The sequence below is a fragment of the Penicillium daleae genome (assembly GCF_028827525.1).
Source record: "Penicillium daleae strain IBT 16125 chromosome Unknown utg000009l_segment0_segment0, whole genome shotgun sequence".
Taxonomy (NCBI): domain Eukaryota; kingdom Fungi; phylum Ascomycota; class Eurotiomycetes; order Eurotiales; family Aspergillaceae; genus Penicillium; species Penicillium daleae.
The window spans coordinates 2,413,548-2,430,709 of record NW_026623157.1 but is presented as its reverse complement, the minus strand read 5'-3'; the positions used below and the strand labels follow the sequence as shown (position 1 = coordinate 2,430,709).

At 51.9% G+C, this 17,162-nt stretch overlaps 7 protein-coding genes across 7 annotated transcripts; 4 read left to right on the top strand and 3 right to left on the bottom strand.

Annotated features, from left to right (window-relative positions):
- Positions 1-257: 257 nt before the first annotated feature.
- On the top strand, positions 258-488 carry N7458_012027 (uncharacterized protein; the record flags this gene model as incomplete). The annotated part of the gene is made up of 1 exon (XM_056915409.1): positions 258-488. The coding sequence occupies one exon, from the start codon at positions 258-260 to the stop codon at positions 486-488; it is 231 nt and encodes a 76-aa protein (XP_056760163.1).
- Positions 489-2,580: 2,092 nt separating this feature from the next.
- N7458_012026 (pentatricopeptide repeat protein) lies at positions 2,581-6,366 on the top strand (the record flags this gene model as incomplete). The annotated part of the gene is made up of 1 exon (XM_056915408.1): positions 2,581-6,366. One exon carries the CDS (start codon positions 2,581-2,583, stop codon positions 6,364-6,366), a length of 3,786 nt encoding a protein of 1,261 aa, XP_056760162.1.
- A 1,261-nt stretch (positions 6,367-7,627) lies between these two features.
- On the top strand, positions 7,628-8,368 carry N7458_012025 (type 1 glutamine amidotransferase domain-containing protein; the record flags this gene model as incomplete). Its single annotated transcript, XM_056915407.1, has 1 exon — positions 7,628-8,368. One exon carries the CDS (start codon positions 7,628-7,630, stop codon positions 8,366-8,368), a length of 741 nt encoding a protein of 246 aa, XP_056760161.1.
- A 197-nt stretch (positions 8,369-8,565) lies between these two features.
- On the bottom strand, positions 8,566-8,931 carry N7458_012024 (uncharacterized protein; the record flags this gene model as incomplete). Its single annotated transcript, XM_056915406.1, has 1 exon — positions 8,566-8,931. The coding sequence occupies one exon, from the start codon at positions 8,929-8,931 to the stop codon at positions 8,566-8,568; it is 366 nt and encodes a 121-aa protein (XP_056760160.1).
- Positions 8,932-9,685: 754 nt separating this feature from the next.
- N7458_012023 (uncharacterized protein) lies at positions 9,686-11,352 on the bottom strand (the record flags this gene model as incomplete). The annotated part of the gene is made up of 5 exons (XM_056915405.1): positions 9,686-10,212; positions 10,274-10,446; positions 10,516-10,701; positions 10,785-11,172; positions 11,235-11,352. The coding sequence occupies 5 exons, from the start codon at positions 11,350-11,352 to the stop codon at positions 9,686-9,688; spliced, it is 1,392 nt and encodes a 463-aa protein (XP_056760159.1).
- Positions 11,353-12,129: 777 nt separating this feature from the next.
- On the top strand, positions 12,130-14,073 carry N7458_012022 (uncharacterized protein; the record flags this gene model as incomplete). Its single annotated transcript, XM_056915404.1, has 6 exons — positions 12,130-12,261; positions 12,327-12,394; positions 12,504-12,856; positions 12,918-13,182; positions 13,233-13,531; positions 13,592-14,073. The coding sequence occupies 6 exons, from the start codon at positions 12,130-12,132 to the stop codon at positions 14,071-14,073; spliced, it is 1,599 nt and encodes a 532-aa protein (XP_056760158.1).
- A 199-nt stretch (positions 14,074-14,272) lies between these two features.
- N7458_012021 (Zn(II)2Cys6 transcription factor) lies at positions 14,273-16,126 on the bottom strand (the record flags this gene model as incomplete). Its single annotated transcript, XM_056915403.1, has 1 exon — positions 14,273-16,126. One exon carries the CDS (start codon positions 16,124-16,126, stop codon positions 14,273-14,275), a length of 1,854 nt encoding a protein of 617 aa, XP_056760157.1.
- Positions 16,127-17,162: the final 1,036 nt, after the last annotated feature.

Sequence of the window (17,162 nt, the reverse complement as noted above, 5' to 3'; positions counted from 1 at the left end):
TATGGTAGGTATCTGCTTCTATCACTGCGTTCCCCCTCATCGCCTCCACCTCCCCCGGACACGGGCCTGATGGTGGAACCGACCCGGCTCCTTGAGCCTGGTCTTGGTTGGCGTGACGAAGTTGAAAGGTTTGCACTATGACCCAAACTTGAGTATTTCTTTGGTAATTGATATCCATGCGGAGTACTTCGGAGACCCAGGGACAGATTGTTCAATGTATACTCTAAACAACACTGGTAATAACTGTCCCTCTGACTATGTCCGTCGCCTGTGATGATGTCCTTACTCAACAAGTCCAACACCGTAGCCATCACTTCGCTTATCGCGCGCAACAGCCATCTCGAGCCCCGTGCATCCCTCAAAGTACCACAACTATATTGCGCGAACCAGTATCTGATAACAAGCGGACCAAACAGGTCAATGGTAGCACTGCAGGCACCAACGCCATCCCACGCGGCATGCAGCGAACACCGCATTTGAGCATATGATGGGCCCCTCTTCTTCTCTTTCTCACTGCTCACGGATTTGGAAGGATACTGAAGCCGAGGCGTGAATGATAGCTTCTGATTGAGCCCGCGCGGGCGTAGACTACGCCAAGCCGAGTACAAAGTACGGCTACGGTGGTAATGGAAGTTGGGACCAATGCGACACGGGACATCGATCGACAAAGGATGAAGCACGCTCTCGCGGGACGATGTCCGAGCGGTGGGAATTATCTCTCTGACGTCAGATGGCAGATATGTGCTCTGCTTTTTCATCTTTTTGTGGTGGCTGGTGGTCATGACGAGGCTGCCTATGTACAGTAGGCTCCATCGTTACTTTGGGGGGTGTACTTCTAAGTAGAGGCTCAACTACTACGTACTACTACCAAGTATAACTGATAGAGGAACATGGTAGTGCTCAAGACAATCGGGAGATGGTGCCTAAAGATTATCTTGGATTAGGTCAGTTTCAAGACGGAAGATGTACATCTGCGATATTTCAGGTATCCTTGCTTGTCATTTTTACTTGGCTTTCACTTCTAGGCATGAGTATGTTATAGAGGCCCAACCTCTATACCGCATACAATCACGTGACACACCATCATCCGTGTTATGGACTGGCCAGAGCGGCGCCCAAGGATTCATCGTCCGATGTTTTCTTGGCATTATTGTCTAGGTTTTGACCATCTGGTGGTGCTTGACTGGAGATCAAAATCTATAAGACTCGAGGGTCCCACCCAGTTCGTTTGATGAAGACAAGAACCTCCGATTTTGCGTACAATCGAGAATCAAGGAGATACAATGTCATCGTCATCAATTTACGAGCGTCAGACACGAACAGCACGCTGACGAACAGCACGCTGACTCCCCTCGTATCCCTTTCCAGTATCTCCATGGCTCCTACCTCCGTCCTCCGACAATAACCATCAATGTCCGAAGGGCAAGATCAGTATAAAGACCGTTAACCCCGTCGGACAGTTCGGGAGGCCGAGCCGACGGGGAAGGGAGGCCAGCTCTCCGAGCAAGAAAAAGAACCGGAACGGGGGGTGAGTCATCCAGGCACATTCCCTGCAATCTGGCTGGTTCCCGCATGTTTGGGCTTCTGCTTCTCCGTCCACATTGGCACATCCCCCCTTTTTGGCCCGATTCCAGGGATATGCAGGCATCTCATTGGCCCGATGCCCTCCCTCTTGTCCGGTTTTTTTCCTTGAGCCACCTGACCTGTGCTGACCTGATCACTGGGAGGAACCGGGGAAAGTCCTCGAAGTATATCGTACTCGCGTTACTTGACACGCTCGAGGCAGAGGTCGTTGAAGTAAATCGAAAGGATCAAAGTCTAATGTACAAGGATTGGTTATACTCTCGCCACGGTAGATCGAGGTTCCTCGATACGTCGAGGAGTAATCCCTGTGTTCCCCGGAAAATACCTAGATCCCAGCTGAAGTGTTGACGTGTCGAGTTCACGAATTCCAAAATGTAGCAGCCTCAAGCGTGGCTGAATCTGGGTGCCGTCGTCGATGGTATCCAGTACATACGTTGTGTATCTTTTGATACCCACAAAGATAGGCCACACGCGACACTCTCGAGGTACCCAGTACCCAGGATCCTCCGGAGAGGATCGGCCCCAAACTATTGCCAGAACCACCAGAACCAGTTGGTGTGCACAGCCAAGGCCCACTCCGCTGAGACTCCATCTCCTTCCAGAATCCCCTTTCCTTATTTTGTGACGCTGGTGCCTCTCGTTTTTTTGTGTGAATATTTCTCAGGCTCCTATCCTATTTTCCCATCGGATTCTTTCCCTTCCTATTTCATCCCATCCTATCTCACCAGCCATCGCATCTCGAAGACCCTGTCCGGTACACAGGTCTCTTCTACCAACGATATCCAATTCCCACACCCCTACCATTCCCTACTTCCGCATATCGGCGCGTTCATTGGCGACTGGAGTCGTTCAATGAACCTGCATTTTCTTCATTATCATTCTGAGTGCAAGGTATGACCCTCGAATCCTCATAGACTCTATTTCTCCTTTCTAACGCCTCTTTGTGCTCCTCTCTAGCATTGCCTCTTCACTTTGAAGAGGACTCCCGCTAGATAAATGGTCTTTAAGCCGTTCACCCATCTCGCGCGTCAGAGTTTCACCAAAGCCTTCACCCATGGCTATGCTCAGTCGGTAGTGGCCGCGTCCCAATCCTACGCCTCGTCCACCACCCTCAACCAATTCGCCCTTCAACCTGCCGCCAAATTCTCCCGCACCACCCAACTACAGAATGCCTTCTCGAATGCCTCCAGTTCGTCCGGCGCCGGCGCTAAGGCGAGCCAGGGCACCGGCGGCAATGGTGACTTTGGTCTAGCCGCCTACTATGCTGCCTGGCAGCACGCCCAGCAGACCGGCGACGATACCGATTGGTGCCAGTTCCAGTTCAAGCGCCGTATTGGATGGAAGCCTACCGAGGAAGTCGAGGATGCGAAGGATGAGCGCATCCCTTCCCCCGAGCCTCCACACCTAACCAAGGCCGCTGTCAACGAGAATGTCAGCGCACAGGTCGAGGAGGCTGTCGCGCGGGAGATTCAGATTCAGGAGGAGCAGGCACAGGCGGAAGAGGCAACGGATGGGACTGAAGCAGTCGCTGCTGAGTCGGCCATCGAGGATGTAGCCATTTCTGAGGAGATTTCAGAGGAGAGCAAGATTGCCTCGGAGCGCATCGTGCAACTGGCCACGGACAAGAGCTACGCCGAGATCCCGGCAGCATTCGAGTCCATCCTTCGTGAGGGTCTGACTCCGACTGTCGACGCATACAATGCTCTGTTGGTTGCCGCTATCCGTCTGCATCCCGAGGCCGCCCAGGCCATTCACAAGGCTCTCGATGTATACTCTGATATGCTTCGTCGCAGGGTAATTCCCGACGAAGACACCTATCAGACCCTCGTCCAGCTGTTGGTCACTCAGGCGCACCACGCGATCAACGCCAAGGAGGTGCTTGAGCAGGAGCGGGTTCGGCATGGTGGCATGGAGGAGCCTGGCAAGTTTATGCTCCAGTCTAGCGAGCTGGAGCGCGACGTACTTGCTGAGGACCACTCCCTGTCCATTGCCGTGAAGCTGTTCAACACGGCCACGAGCCGCCACTCCCGTCTCGTGTTCCCCGTCGACTTGTACCGTCAACTCATCATTGCCTGTGCCCGTGAAGGCAAGGTTGAGGACATGATCCGCATCTACTCCCACATGGAGATGCAAAAGGTGGCCCCTCACGCGTCGATCTTCCCTTTCATGATTGACGCCTTTGCCGGCACGGGTGATCTGTCCAGCGTGGTCGAGTGCTATAACGAGTACCGTAGCCTGGCTGTGTCGGACGACAACGGTGTGTTCAGCATTATCAAGCGTCTCGACGGTGAAGTCTACGCGGCCGTCATCCGCGCCTATCTGTCCTGCGGCAAGGAAGAAGGTGCCATGCACTTCCTCGATCGGATTCGCTCTTCGTTCGACGACGTCACCGAGGACCGGGAAGGCCGTTGGGCCATGGTGGAAGCTATCATTGTCAAGGACGCCCTTGTGCAGCACTTTTTGAATGTCGGTGAACATGGCAAGGCCCTCGGACAGGCCAAGGAGCAATTGCACGATGCGGCTCGCGATCAGGCCATTTCTCGGATCTGCATTGCTGCAGCTGACACTGGCAATCTTACCACCGCCTCCGAAGCATATGACAGTCTGTCCACCTCCCCCGATACCCGCCAAACTCCCGCTATTTCACTCCTTGCGCTTCACGTCCGCCAGGGCAACATTTCCGCTGCCCGGTCTTTGTGGATTATGCTGAACACAGTGGGTCAGGCCACCCCGGATATGGTCCAGCCGACCGCGATGTACGCGGTCGCGCTGTTGAAGAGCGGCCAGGTTGAGGATGGTCTCCATGAGGCTCGCAACATGTTTGCTCGTATCCGCAACGCCTCCGCCAAACAGGTCGCCGTCGCTCCTGCCACTATCAGTGAGCAGATTAGCGAGTCGCTTCATCTCTTTGGCCGTGTCCTCATGGAGACGGGGGCTGTCCTCTCCCCCCAGGCCTCGATGACTCTTCTTTGGTCTATGGTTGAGAATGACGGCCTTGTCTCTCCTATTGCGGAGCACGTCGTCGCTAGTCTGGGACCTATGGGTATCTCGCAGCTGAATCCCGCGGACCTCACCCTGGCCCTGCAGGTTCAGGCTCGTATGCTAGCGGGCAACAGTGCTATCCTCTTTGACATTGCCCACCCGGTGCGCTTCGCTCACATGCTCGATGTCGCTCTGTCTGCTGCTCTTCCTCTGGATACCTACACTACCCATCTGGTCGACCAGGCTGTCGCCAAGCTGTTCACCAGCCGTCCTGATATCGTCAAGAGATGGCAGGATCACCTGGAGGCATCGACGCAGGCCTCCTTGATGTCAGACCGCCACAGCCCCGTCTCCTTGACAGAGACCAACATCACGACTCCTTCTGTAACCCCAGATTCTTTCGACCCGTATGCCCACGCCACCGACTTCCGAGGCTCTGCCATCATCGCCGATGAGCTCGAAAAGACTTCCGGTCGCGCCGAGACCCACCTCAACGAGGCTCTGATCCGACTGAAGAACATGCGTCGCATTGGCCGTCACCCTCGCTACATCACGTACGCGAAGCTCATCACCGCTGCCGCCAAGGTCGGTCGGATGGAGTTGGTCGACGAGATCCACGGCATGGCCCGCACCGATGTCCCTCTGAACCCGGCTCACAACGCCGTCAAGTACGGTTGGGTTTCCATCCTCGATGCTATGGTCGCTGCCTGCCTCACCCTCGGTGACCGTCACCTGGCTGGTCAGTACCATCAGGAGCTGCTGGGTCTGGGTTCGGCACCCTCCGCCAACACTTTCGGTCTGTACATCACCACCCTGAAGGAGTCGACCAAGACCTTCGACGAAGCCACTGAGGCCTTGAAGATCTTCCACCGTGCTGTCGCCGAGGGCGTCGAGCCGACCTCGTTCCTGTACAACGCGCTCATTGGCAAGCTCGGCAAAGCCCGTCGCATTGACGACTGCCTTGCCTACTTCGCCGAGATGCGTGCTAACAATGTCCGCCCTACGAGCGTCACCTACGGAACGATCGTCAATGCCTTGTGCCGAGTCAGTGACGAGCGCTTCGCCGAAGAGATGTTCGAGGAAATGGAGTCTATGCCCAACTACAAGCCACGCCCGGCACCATACAACTCCATGATCCAGTACTTCCTGAACACCAAGCGTGATCGTTCTAAGGTCCTTGCCTACTACGAGCGCATGCAGGCTCGCAGCATCAAGCCCACCACCCACACCTTTAAGCTGCTCATCGATGCTCACGCCTCGCTTGACCCCATTGACATGCCCGCTGCCGAACGCGTCCTCGCCGACATGCAAGCCGCCGGCGTCCAGCCGGATGCCGTGCACTATGCTTCGCTCGTCCACGCCAAGGGCTGCGTTCAGCATGATCTCCCGGCCGCCCGCAAGGTATTCGACTCTGTGCTCGCGGACCGCCGCGTTCGCCTGCAGCCGTGTCTGTACCAGGCCCTCTTCGAGGCGATGGTGGCCACCGACCACGTCGCGGATACTGAGGAAGTTGTCAGCGGCATGAAACAGCGCAACGTCGAGATGACCGCGTACATTGCCAACACGCTCATCCACGGCTGGGCAGCCGAGGGCGACGTCGCCAAGGCCAAGACTATCTACGACAGCATCGGCATTCAGAAGCGCGAGCCTAGCACCTACGAGGCCATGACTCGCGCATTCCTCGGCGCTGAGGACCGGGCTGCAGCTGCCGGCATCGTCCAGGAGATGATGTCGCGTGGATACCCGTCCGCCGTGGCGAGCAAGATCATCGATCTGGTCGGCCCTGCACCCTCCGTCTAAACTTCCTCCTTCTTCTCCTCCTCCTCCTCCCTAATCCTCTTCGTTACTGTTCTGTTGTTCCCTGGACTTTTTTTTCCTACGACCAGGTCTATGCCCATCTAATCTGGTGATTCTATGTGACTGCACTTGGCGACTTGAAACACCTTTACATCTTCATTACCTCGCCAGGGCTGGATCCCGGCTTGGCTCCAGGCTTGGTTTTTCCGGTTCGGCGCTCGTAATAGGGGTGGTCCCGGATATCTTTATCTATCTATGTGGTTGGTTCTTGGATATATACCTGGTTGTGGGATATACTTGTGGTTTTTGCTTTTTGTTCATTGGCATTCAGCGAGGTTCTGGCGTTGATTGGCGATAAAAATGGTGCTTTGTCGGATCTCTTTTTTATGTTTCTGGTCGGGGGCTTTGTTTGTTACCCTCGGCTTGTATACCATTTTGATTTGTGCATGTTCATAGACACATCTCTCCTCTGCATCGCGCTACTAGACGCTGATGAAATACAAAAAAAGTCAATGAGTCTGGTTGGTCTTTGTAAACATATCTAAATTAGTATCTCTCACGAAATCAATGTATTGTATGTTAGGTAATTGTGTCCATTGTAGGCGTCTAGATTAACCCTCCCTTAGCCCAAAACGGAGGCGGATTCTTGAACGGATTCACTGTACTGTAGAAGATGACCAGGCCCTTACTGCAGTCGACAGTCGTCATAGGAGAATAAAGGTCCTTGGCAGAAACTGGATAGTTATCTTGATTGAAAGATTAAAAGAAATACTTGAAAATGGTGTTCTCATCCGATCGGTGTATCGCGATCCATGACGCAGATCTCAGTGGTTCCTTGGTTCTTCATGCAATCTGATTGATCTGATGTACCAAATCGACTATTGGCTAGATATGGCAGGTAGATAAGTTTCCAAGATCTTAGCGGGTTCAATACTTGTTTAATAGTCTAATTTTTAACAAAGGTTCTCTCGAAGTTCCCCTACCATCGCAGTTCTGGAACGAATTCCATTATGAAGGTGAACAAATATTAAGAGCAGATTTACTCCGCATTTAGATCCAAATTGATCATTGTTACGTATTCCTGGCATCAGATAAAGAACACTTCCAAATACGTCATGCCGATGTAAACCAGAGCCCCTTTGCAGGCCAATGCAGTATGCGGACAAGAACATAAGAATAAAAGAGACCAATACTAAGTTCTTGAATAAATCTCCTTTCATACTCGCGAAGTCCTTCACTGCACATCGCCTACAGCACACACAAAATGAAATCCAAGAAGATTCTCATCATCCTCAGCGACGCGAATTCATTCCCCATCAAAAAGACCAGTGGCCCCAAAAGCGGCCAAACAGTCGCACAACCCTCCGGCTTCTTCCTCCAGGAACTAGCAAAACCCCTGCAAAAGCTACTAGACGCCGGCCACGAAGTCACCTTCGCCTCGCCCAAAGGCCGCGAACCAACAGCAGATCCAAATAGCGAAACTCTCCTCGCATACGCAGGCAACTTCTACGAGCGACGCCGCGAACAAGAACTCATCGAGAGAATGAAGAAAGAGAATGGATTTAGCAGTCCCCGTCCATTCAGCTCTATCTCCGACGAGGAACTGGCTACCTTTGCCGGGGTCTTTATCCCAGGTGGCCATGCACCTCTGCAAGATTTGGGCGGGGATGCAGAGCTTGGTCGGATACTGCGATATTTTAATCGGGAGAATAAGCCTACTGCGGCTATTTGTCATGGACCGTATGCGTTGTTGAGCACAAAGCATGCGGGTGATGGTTCGTTTGTGTATTCTGGGTATAAGATTACTTCTTGGAGTGATGCGGAAGAGAAGGTGGTGGAGACACTGCTCGGTGGTGAGATTGAGAAGGTTGAATCGGCGTTGAGAAATGAAGGTGCTGTGATGATGGAGGGTGCTTCTGAGAAGGTTGGTGGGACGATGCTGCATCGTGAGTTGCTTACTGGGGGAATCCTTTGGCTGCGAATTCTTTGGGCGATCGATTTTTGAAAATGATTAGCGTTTGATTGCCTAGATGGATGATTGGATTGAATGGAAGAAAGAAATCTTGATTTTCTGGATTGAGTACTATAGTATGGAAAATCGAATAAGGGTTCAATATTGTACAAATTTAGCTCATGGCAGGATGGGAACTTGTAATACAAGATCAAGGATCCTATGAGAAGACCAATCCACCAAATACAGCATCATTGCCCCCTTCCTCTGGTCATCTCATTCTCAAGTTCTTCCTTCGCGGACCGAGGTGGAATATTTTGCGAGCCCTTCTTCGAAGTGTCGGAGGGCCTTCCTCGCTGGTTGCTGCCCGTCGATGACTTCTTCTTGGATTGTTCAGGTCCCGGATGCTCCAACTCGCGAGTGCGATGGCTCACGCCTTGGTTTACTGGATCTTCACCGGCTGGGCCACCCTTTCCGTCTCCATATCCCTGGGTGGAGTAGAGTGCTCGTCCTAGTTGTCGTGAGGTTATAGCAGAGCTCGATAGTAGGGTTCGTGCATAATGAGATGCGGAAGGCGTCTGGCGTAGACCGGATGTGATTGTTTGATATCTCGACATGTTCGGCTTGGACGACAGAATATGTTCTGCTTCGAAATTACGAGATGCAACTTCTGTGATGAGTGACAAGTCAGATATTTTAAAACAACCACGAATTGCGCTGGATCCAAGCTTTTTTATCTGAGAAGAGTAGCAGTGTCCATACCCAACGTCATTTCTGCGATCAATTTTAGATCCCTATAAACTTGGAATGACTCGTGGGGAACCATGGCGAGGAATGCGGTTCGTTTTGACTGGTACGGCCACGACATGGTGACTTCACATGTGCACCTCAAGATCTAGAGCCTCCACAGATTTGTATATGCCAGCTCATTTGGAAAAGCGACGTTTAATTAATGTAACAATAATGCTGACTCAATGAAATATACGACACGCCTGCTAAGAGTGGCGAAAAGAAACCGTACTATATAGCTTACAGTCAACCTCGGGGTTCGGTTTTTTGCGTTTTAGGGTTTATCACACTCTAACAATTGAACCCAAATTCAAAGAATGCTAAGAATAAGTTTCATGGAATATGCTATCTATTACGTAAAGTAATCTCGAGGTGAGAAAATATCTACAAGTATAAATAATGGCTTCAGCTGTTCGTCGCCGAGTATGGACATGTGTCATTATCCCAACCGCAGTGCATCTAGTCCAAGCCCTGGAGCGTCTCCAAGTCATGAACGAATGCATGCCACCAAAACTCCAAAGCTCAAACCTTGTGAGAAAGGAAATGAAGTAATGCTCTGTCAGACGGTGCAATTCCCGTCGCTCAACGCTCATTCTTACCACGCAGGTCTTTGAAGCCTGCAGCGGCAAGGTCCTCCTCAATGAGACCAGGAAGGCAGATGTGATGCAAAACAACCTCTTTCAAGTTCTTCTTGATCTCCTCCTCGGAAGGAGGTGTCCAGGTGCCACGCAGAATCTGACCGATAGCCTGGCTGAGGAAAGACGCACTCTCCGTGTACGTGATGAAACCAGCAGACACGGAGATATAGAAGATTCCTGGGTAATCCTGGTCGTAGAACCGGAGATATAGAGGTCGTGGTGCATCTGCAGCAGCCAGAGAGTCATATTCACCGGCTGGAGATCCTTCGGGGAGATATGCAGACTCGGTTGACCAGCCTGTTGCAGCCACCAGCATCCTGGGGTAAAGGGCCGTGCCGTTGGTGAGGACAACTTTCTCTCCATCGATCTCTTGGATTCCGCACTTGTCGTGGATATGGAATTGACCATTGTGATAGGGTTTCACCAGATGGGACCTCAGGATTAGACCAACCTTTGCAGATGGTCCTTCATCTGGAGGGGAAGTATTTGCATTAGTACACTTATTCTCTCAGTTATGATATGGATTGCTTACGGGTAGGAGGCTTCCACTCTGGCACGCCATGGAAGACTGCCCAGGCGAGATGAATGAGCCAGAAGATGGCATCCACCACAAAAATAGGCAAGCGGCGGTAGAGCACGCGCATGAGATGCAGTTCCGTCCATCCCATTTGCCATAGCCAGGGCCACCACAGATCAGGAGCGCCCCTAATACTCTGGTCAGTTTTGTCATGAGGGAAACTATTGTCAATTAAAGTCTTGATATGAGATGCTTACCAGTGAGGAGATCGTGCAACTAGATGTACATTCTTCGCACCTTGCTTGACGCAAGCTTCCTGGATAATGTCCATGGCTGAAGGTCCGGCACCGATAACGAGAATATCAGAATCTGGTAATTCACTTGCATCGCGAATGTTGTTGTTATGCTTGATAGGGAATTTTGCTGTTTCCTGACCGGGGAACCTGGGCATATAAGGTTCCATATTATGACCACTAGATCCATCAGTACCATATATATCAAACAAAATGGGGTCTAGTTCTCTTACGTGCAAACAAGAACACTCCGTGTATAAACGGTTTGGCTCGAAACTGCCTCGATTTCCTTCCCGAATGGGCGAATGACGACTTTGTGCAGCATAGGCTTGACCATCTCGACATGAGCCACATCGTGCTCCCAGATCACGTGGTCATGTAGATCGAACTCTGTGAAATAAGCATCGCAAAACTCGGCAACTTGGTCTCTCGTTGCGCGTCTTTGAGGCTCTCGTCGAGGGAATTTGACACCGTGGACTTCATATTCGCAGATCAGATCCTGCAGCGTTGAGTATTCCGGGATATGGCCCGTCCAAATGCCACCGGGAACTGCTTGGCGTTCAACTATAATCGCAGAGAGTGGCGGTTGATCTCTTAAAAGATTGCGCAAACAGACCATCCCTAATGAAGGTGTTAATATCTAGCAAATCCCAAAGTCTTCAATCGCGGGTAATGTTTCCTACCAGATGGACCAGCTCCAATAATGAGAGCATCGATAGGATCCTCTGCCGTTGCGCCAGCTTGGCCGGCAGCGACCTTTGTAGCAGTAGTTGATTCCTTGATCTTTTTAACGAGGACCATTCTTCTTCTTTTTCCCTTGACAGGGTCCGATACCTCGTTAGAAGGAAAATAGGTTCGGACCCGACCATCTGGGTAGTTTCCCCGCTATTTATACAACCACCACCATGGGCAACAGAGAGTCGAGATCGGATCTGGCGTTTTACTAAACGAAGATAGATTTTAACGTCGAGTGGCTTTTTTGCAACGTGTAGAGTGGATCAGACGGTAACCGGTCAAGCTGCATTGGCATGCGAACCAGCTGTTCAACGGGTTTGATGCTGCAGTATCTGCTGGTTTGGTTAATTCGGAGCGATAGAGAACAGTGCGAGGAGGGGCAGGGATGTGGAGAGACTAGACCCCGATTGGTACTTCGGTGCGAGCAAAAGTACGACCAGCCAACTGCCCATTCCAGGCAGAGTCCTGCATATCTGACTAAGGTACAGCCAGAATCCGTCCAATTCTCAGGAACAAACCATGCAAAGTCATCCTCAACTTCGAAAGTCCCGAGTTAACTAACCCCAACGAGTCATTACTGGAGTAGGCAGCCCAAGTAACCTTCCCAAGGTCTTCAGGGGCCAACCCCACTCCCCCCGAGTTTAATTCGTTCCTCGCCAATTCCTCACAGTCTGCATTATCAATGCCATTGTTCTCCTAGATCTGACGAATCCGTACTAGAGTCAGATCCACCGCCGTGTATCGTGGATCGCGTCCGAAAGGGGGGCCGTTCTTCTAACCTTCAACCACCCACCCCCTCCAGTCCCACGGTCCACCACGCCTCCATCTCCGCCACGGCCCACGATGTCTTCGAATGTCCAAGAGATTCAGGACGACGCAGCCCTCCTGGCCGCGCTCGGCTACAAACAGGAGCTCAAGCGCCAATTCTCCTTTTTCTCCATGGCCGCCAACGCGGTCATTACCGCGAGTGCTTGGGTATGGTTGTCTCCACCGACTAAGGACCCAGTTTCCTCCATACTGATATTCCGGGTCCTCCGTAGACGGCGATGATCGGATCTATCATTACTTCAATCTACAATGGTGGCGCATCGGGTTTGCTATACGCTTGGTATGTTTAAAAACACCGTCGTTGGTCGCCAGTTACTGGTCGCCGATCGCGTGTGATTCCCCCCCCCCCCTTCTAACCTTGTGCTGAACGATGTCTATCAACACGACAGGATCGTCGATAACTTCTTCTTCCTCTTTGTGGCTCTCTCCATGGCCGAGTTGACGTCGGCTATGCCCACCTCTGCCGGCGTCTATCATTGGTCTGCTGCCCTGGCTGGTCCGAGATTCGCGAAGCCCATTGGCTTCCTCACGGGATATTTCAATGTGTTGGGGTATACATTGGGTCTTGCTTCGCTATACTCAGTCGCCGGTCTGGAAATTACTGGTCTGTATCAGCTGTGGCATCCTGATTACAATAGTCAGCCATGGCAGGTATTTGTCGTCTTCGTCGTGCTTACCTGGTCTGCGGCACTGTTTGTCCAGTTCGGTAACAAGATCTTGCCCTTGTATACCAAGATCGGCCGTATGTATTGCCTGCATGCCACTATGCCTTTGGTTCTACCCCGCTGATTCGCCTATCATAGTGTTTATCAATGTGGGCGTGTGGTTCGTCGTCGTGATTTGCATCGCCGCGCTCCCCAAGACCCATTCCACCAACTCTTTCGTGTGGAAAGAGTATACCAACATGACCGGCTGGCCTACGGGCGTGAGCTTCATCCTGGGTCTTGTAGGACCGGCCTTTGCCATTGGAACTATTGACAGTTCCACGCATATGGCGGAGGAGATCCCGAATCCATCCAAGAACATTCCCAAGACTATCCTGGTTCAATGGTTTGGATCATTCTCAATGTACGCCCTTGCCAATATTTGATCTCCGCCATGTACTAACTAGTGAACAGGGGCTTCATCATCTTGATTGCCGTCTTCTATGCGGCTGGCTCTCTCGACGCCATCTTGAACTCAGCACCGAATTACCCCGTCGCCAGCATCATGGCTCAGTCATTCAATAACACGAATGCTGCCTTTGGGTGTGGTCTGATTATCTTCATCGCTTCCATCACGGGACAGGTCGGCTTCCAAATCGTTGCGGTCCGAAGTATCTGGGCCTTTGCGCGTGACGGTGCACTGCCGTTCTCCAACTTCTTCTCCAAGATTGACGAGCGCAGCGTGATGCCAGCCAGAGCTAATATCCTAATTGGTACGACAAGCCCCTCTGGCATGATATATCAAGTTGCTGACTTTACTTCTTACTTAACAGCTGTCATTACTACTGCTCTCGGTGCCCTCTACGTCGCATCGACCACCGCATTCAACGCCCTCGTTGCATCCTACGCGGTCATGTCCACCACCTCCTTCGGTTTCGCAATTGGTGTCCACCTCTTCACCGGCCGTAAGAGAGTCGCGCCTGGCTGGTTCCACCTCGGCGACGGATTCCTTGGCTTTTTCATCAACGGCGTTGCCCTTGTTTATATCCTGGTTTCTAACGTGTTCTTCTGCCTGCCCTACAATAGGCCACCAGTGGATGCAAAGACCATGAACTACACCTCTCTGGTGTCCTATGGAATGGCTATCCTGGTCGTCATCTGGTGGTTCATCGGTGGTAAGAAGTCATACAGGGGACCGAAGCTGTCTGGTGAGACCCAGGATGCTCTCGAGGGAATGGGCATGACACCCAGAGAAAATGGAGAGCAGCATGTCGAGAGAGGGTCTGTACGTCTGACGGAGAAGGAGAAATCTTGAGTCCAACCTTGGTTGGGCGTGTATAGAAAGACTGGTTGAAGCATTGTATAGTTCATTTGTAAAGCTGGCAGAAAGCTGTGCACAGTGTATTCAGGTCATAATTCATTTCAATAGGTCCCGCTAAAGATTTCCGTCGCTCACAAATAATTTCCCGAGATAAAAGGAAAAAAAGAAAGAAAGAAAAAGAAAGAAATGCTAATCAGAAAAGACTCAAGTCGAAACCACGATCTTCCAGCCAAATATCCCATCTCTCCTTCACCTCACAATCCCAGTACTCCGCCATCGCCTTCCGCGCACTCTGCACATTGCCCATCCCAAAGGCCTCCATATTTGCGAGTCGCTCTTTGATGATCTGCCGTTGAGTTTGATCTTCGGTCTCGCAGCCGACGGTAAACACCGGCCATAGACAAAGAATATTCGCCATGGAGGTTGGCCTAATCTTGAGCAGCAACTCAATGACCATGTGGATTGCATGAGCGGGCTTGGCATGTTCCTTGGGCAAGCCCTGCACACGACGATACAGATGCAGAAGATTAGTGTGCAGGAAGATGCGGTGGATATGCCGCATTTCCTGCGCCGTCGTCTTTGTGGTCGGGTTAAACTCCAGATCTGGTTGTGTCGTCCGGTCGTAGAGGCCATAGATTTGGCTCTCGATGCGCTGGATGTCTTCGGCCGTATCTAGGTGAGCCTGTCGATTGGCGGCTTCATCTTCAGACTCGTCATCATTGAGGGCCATGATTTTTGATCGTTTGCGTTGGATCCGAGCCAATTTGCCAATTTCCGACATGATCGGGATCAGATCCAAGGAATACCCGGTCCATTCGTCGATGTAGCCGCCCGTGTCATTTGACGTAGGCAGGGACCAATAGCTGCCGGCGTTGGCACTCTTGCGAAGACCGCCGACGCCAGCAAAGATATCGAGGAGGGTGAACCATTTGATCAGGAAGAGCTTGGTTGGGTCGTGGGTGCTTATTGATTCGTCGTTGCTTTGAAGCTCGAATACCGACGCGACCAGGTTACTGGCCCCCGACAGGTGGATTCGCCAGGTATTCATCCCCCCAGATATAACATCAGATGTGCATAGTGCAAGTGCTGTGGTTAGTGTACTCAGTTGGCTGGCCTGATTGGGATCAACCATGGCCTTTCGTAGTCCGTTGAGGGCGGCGTTGGTGAATTTGGTGACACTTTTGGTCATTTCTCCCGTGGGATCTCCTCGGAGACTGATATAGTGGGAGCTAGAACATGCCAGGAATGCATATAACAGATGTGGGGAGTTCATCGCGGATTGGAGAAGGGTCTCGCTGAGAGGGTTGGCCTTGAGCGAAAGAGGGAAGATCACACCCGCCGTGTTGGTGATATAGTGATGCAGAAAAAACCGACTCTCCGACGAGGAAATGATTGGTGATGCGGTAGTTAATATGCTCTGAGGAACTTGCCATTCATATTGAAAGACGGGCGGAGGGGGTTGTTTTGGTTGGCGTTGATGTTTGACTGGTTGCCAGTGATGCCAATTCATCCCCGCTGGGTCTTGTTGATATGCATAGGAATTGGACTGATCTACCCAGCCGAAGCTTCCAGTCCGCGGCGTGGCCACCGAGTAATCAGAGCACGTACTCACGGACATGGCCAACGATGCCCGGCGGTCAACCTCATCCTCGACCGAATCATCTAGCGATCCCGTACCACGACCGCTCACCGAGCCCAGCTTAGTGTTCACAGCAGGCTTTGCTGGACGCAGTGTAGGCTCGGACTGCCATTCTTGAGTAGTACCCGAGGCGCTGGGCTGTGCTTGGGATGGTTGTTGCTGACGACCCTTGTCTTTCTGACGATTCTTATTCTTGAACGGCCTTCCTTCCGTCCAGCATAGCTTGAACTCGTATTTGCACTTGTCCGGTCGCTGTTTACAGCGATTGCAGATTGGTTTCGTCTCGTCGCACTGAATTATAGCGTGATGAGTACGGGGTTGGGAACATGCGTAAGCAATAGGGCCGCGGGCCACAGGCCGCAGGGAGGAGGAAGTTGGGAGTCTACCTTGATCTTGCGTCGCTTGCATTCGACGCAGCCAGATCGGAGCTTCTCATGCGGTCTGATGGAGCTCATTGTGTGCGCGCATCCCCAAGCAAGGAGAGGAGAGTGAGATGATGATCAGAGAAATAGGGAGAGTTTCTGACGGGCCCCGAAGAAAGTGGGGTTTGGGCGGATCACCCGAGGATGAGATGATAAGTGGAGTGGCAGGGCCAATCATCCTCCAGCGGGCGGGACGATCTTGCGCCCTCACGATGTGATGGGAAGCGACAAAGGGGACGCTTCATTCCTGGGCTTGGCGAGCCACTGATGGAAGGATCCAGACCTGTTGGTTGCTTCCCGATCGGTTCGTTGAAAGGTCTTCACAGCTGGGGGACTCCTATAATTTGGAGCATAAAGCATAGCCAAAAAACACGACCCTGTACAATCCACTGGGTCCACTGTGGGGGATCTTGGTACGCAAACTGATCCGGAAGATCGGAGAAACCCCTCCAGAAGCCACAGGATCCTGATGATGTTTGGAGAGCGAGCATGAGTCCAGGAGTCGAATTTAGAGATAGACTTTCAGGAAGAGATCATCCCTATACTCACTGCTTGTAACGGGTTGTTAGCTGTCGGCTGGCCATACATAGGTTTCGCTGTCGAAGCAGGACTTCGAGCAAGCGGACCACGGCACTCGCACTATGCACATCTGATGTTATATCTGAGGCTATGGATACCTGGAGAATCTCTCTATCGAATATAAGCGACTCGATTCCGTTAGTGCACCATAGCAGCGGCAGTACCAGAGCCAGAGTGTCTCAGGAGATGTGACCCAGATTCATTCAGCCGGGGTGGTATCCAGCACAAGGCGCGTATTCCAGAATCTTGATTCTTGTAACACCTTGTTTGTAGGGGTAAACCCTGATTTTGCATAGAGGCTTCCTTTATTGCGGTAGAGTTGTCTTGACAGAGCTTTCTGGCATGGGCTGCTTCGATTGTGCCCGAGTGCTGTGCTGCTGTTAGTTTCGTCAGCCTATTGAGTAGGAGTAAGGCGTGGAATGCTCTGCGGGTACGGTAACCAT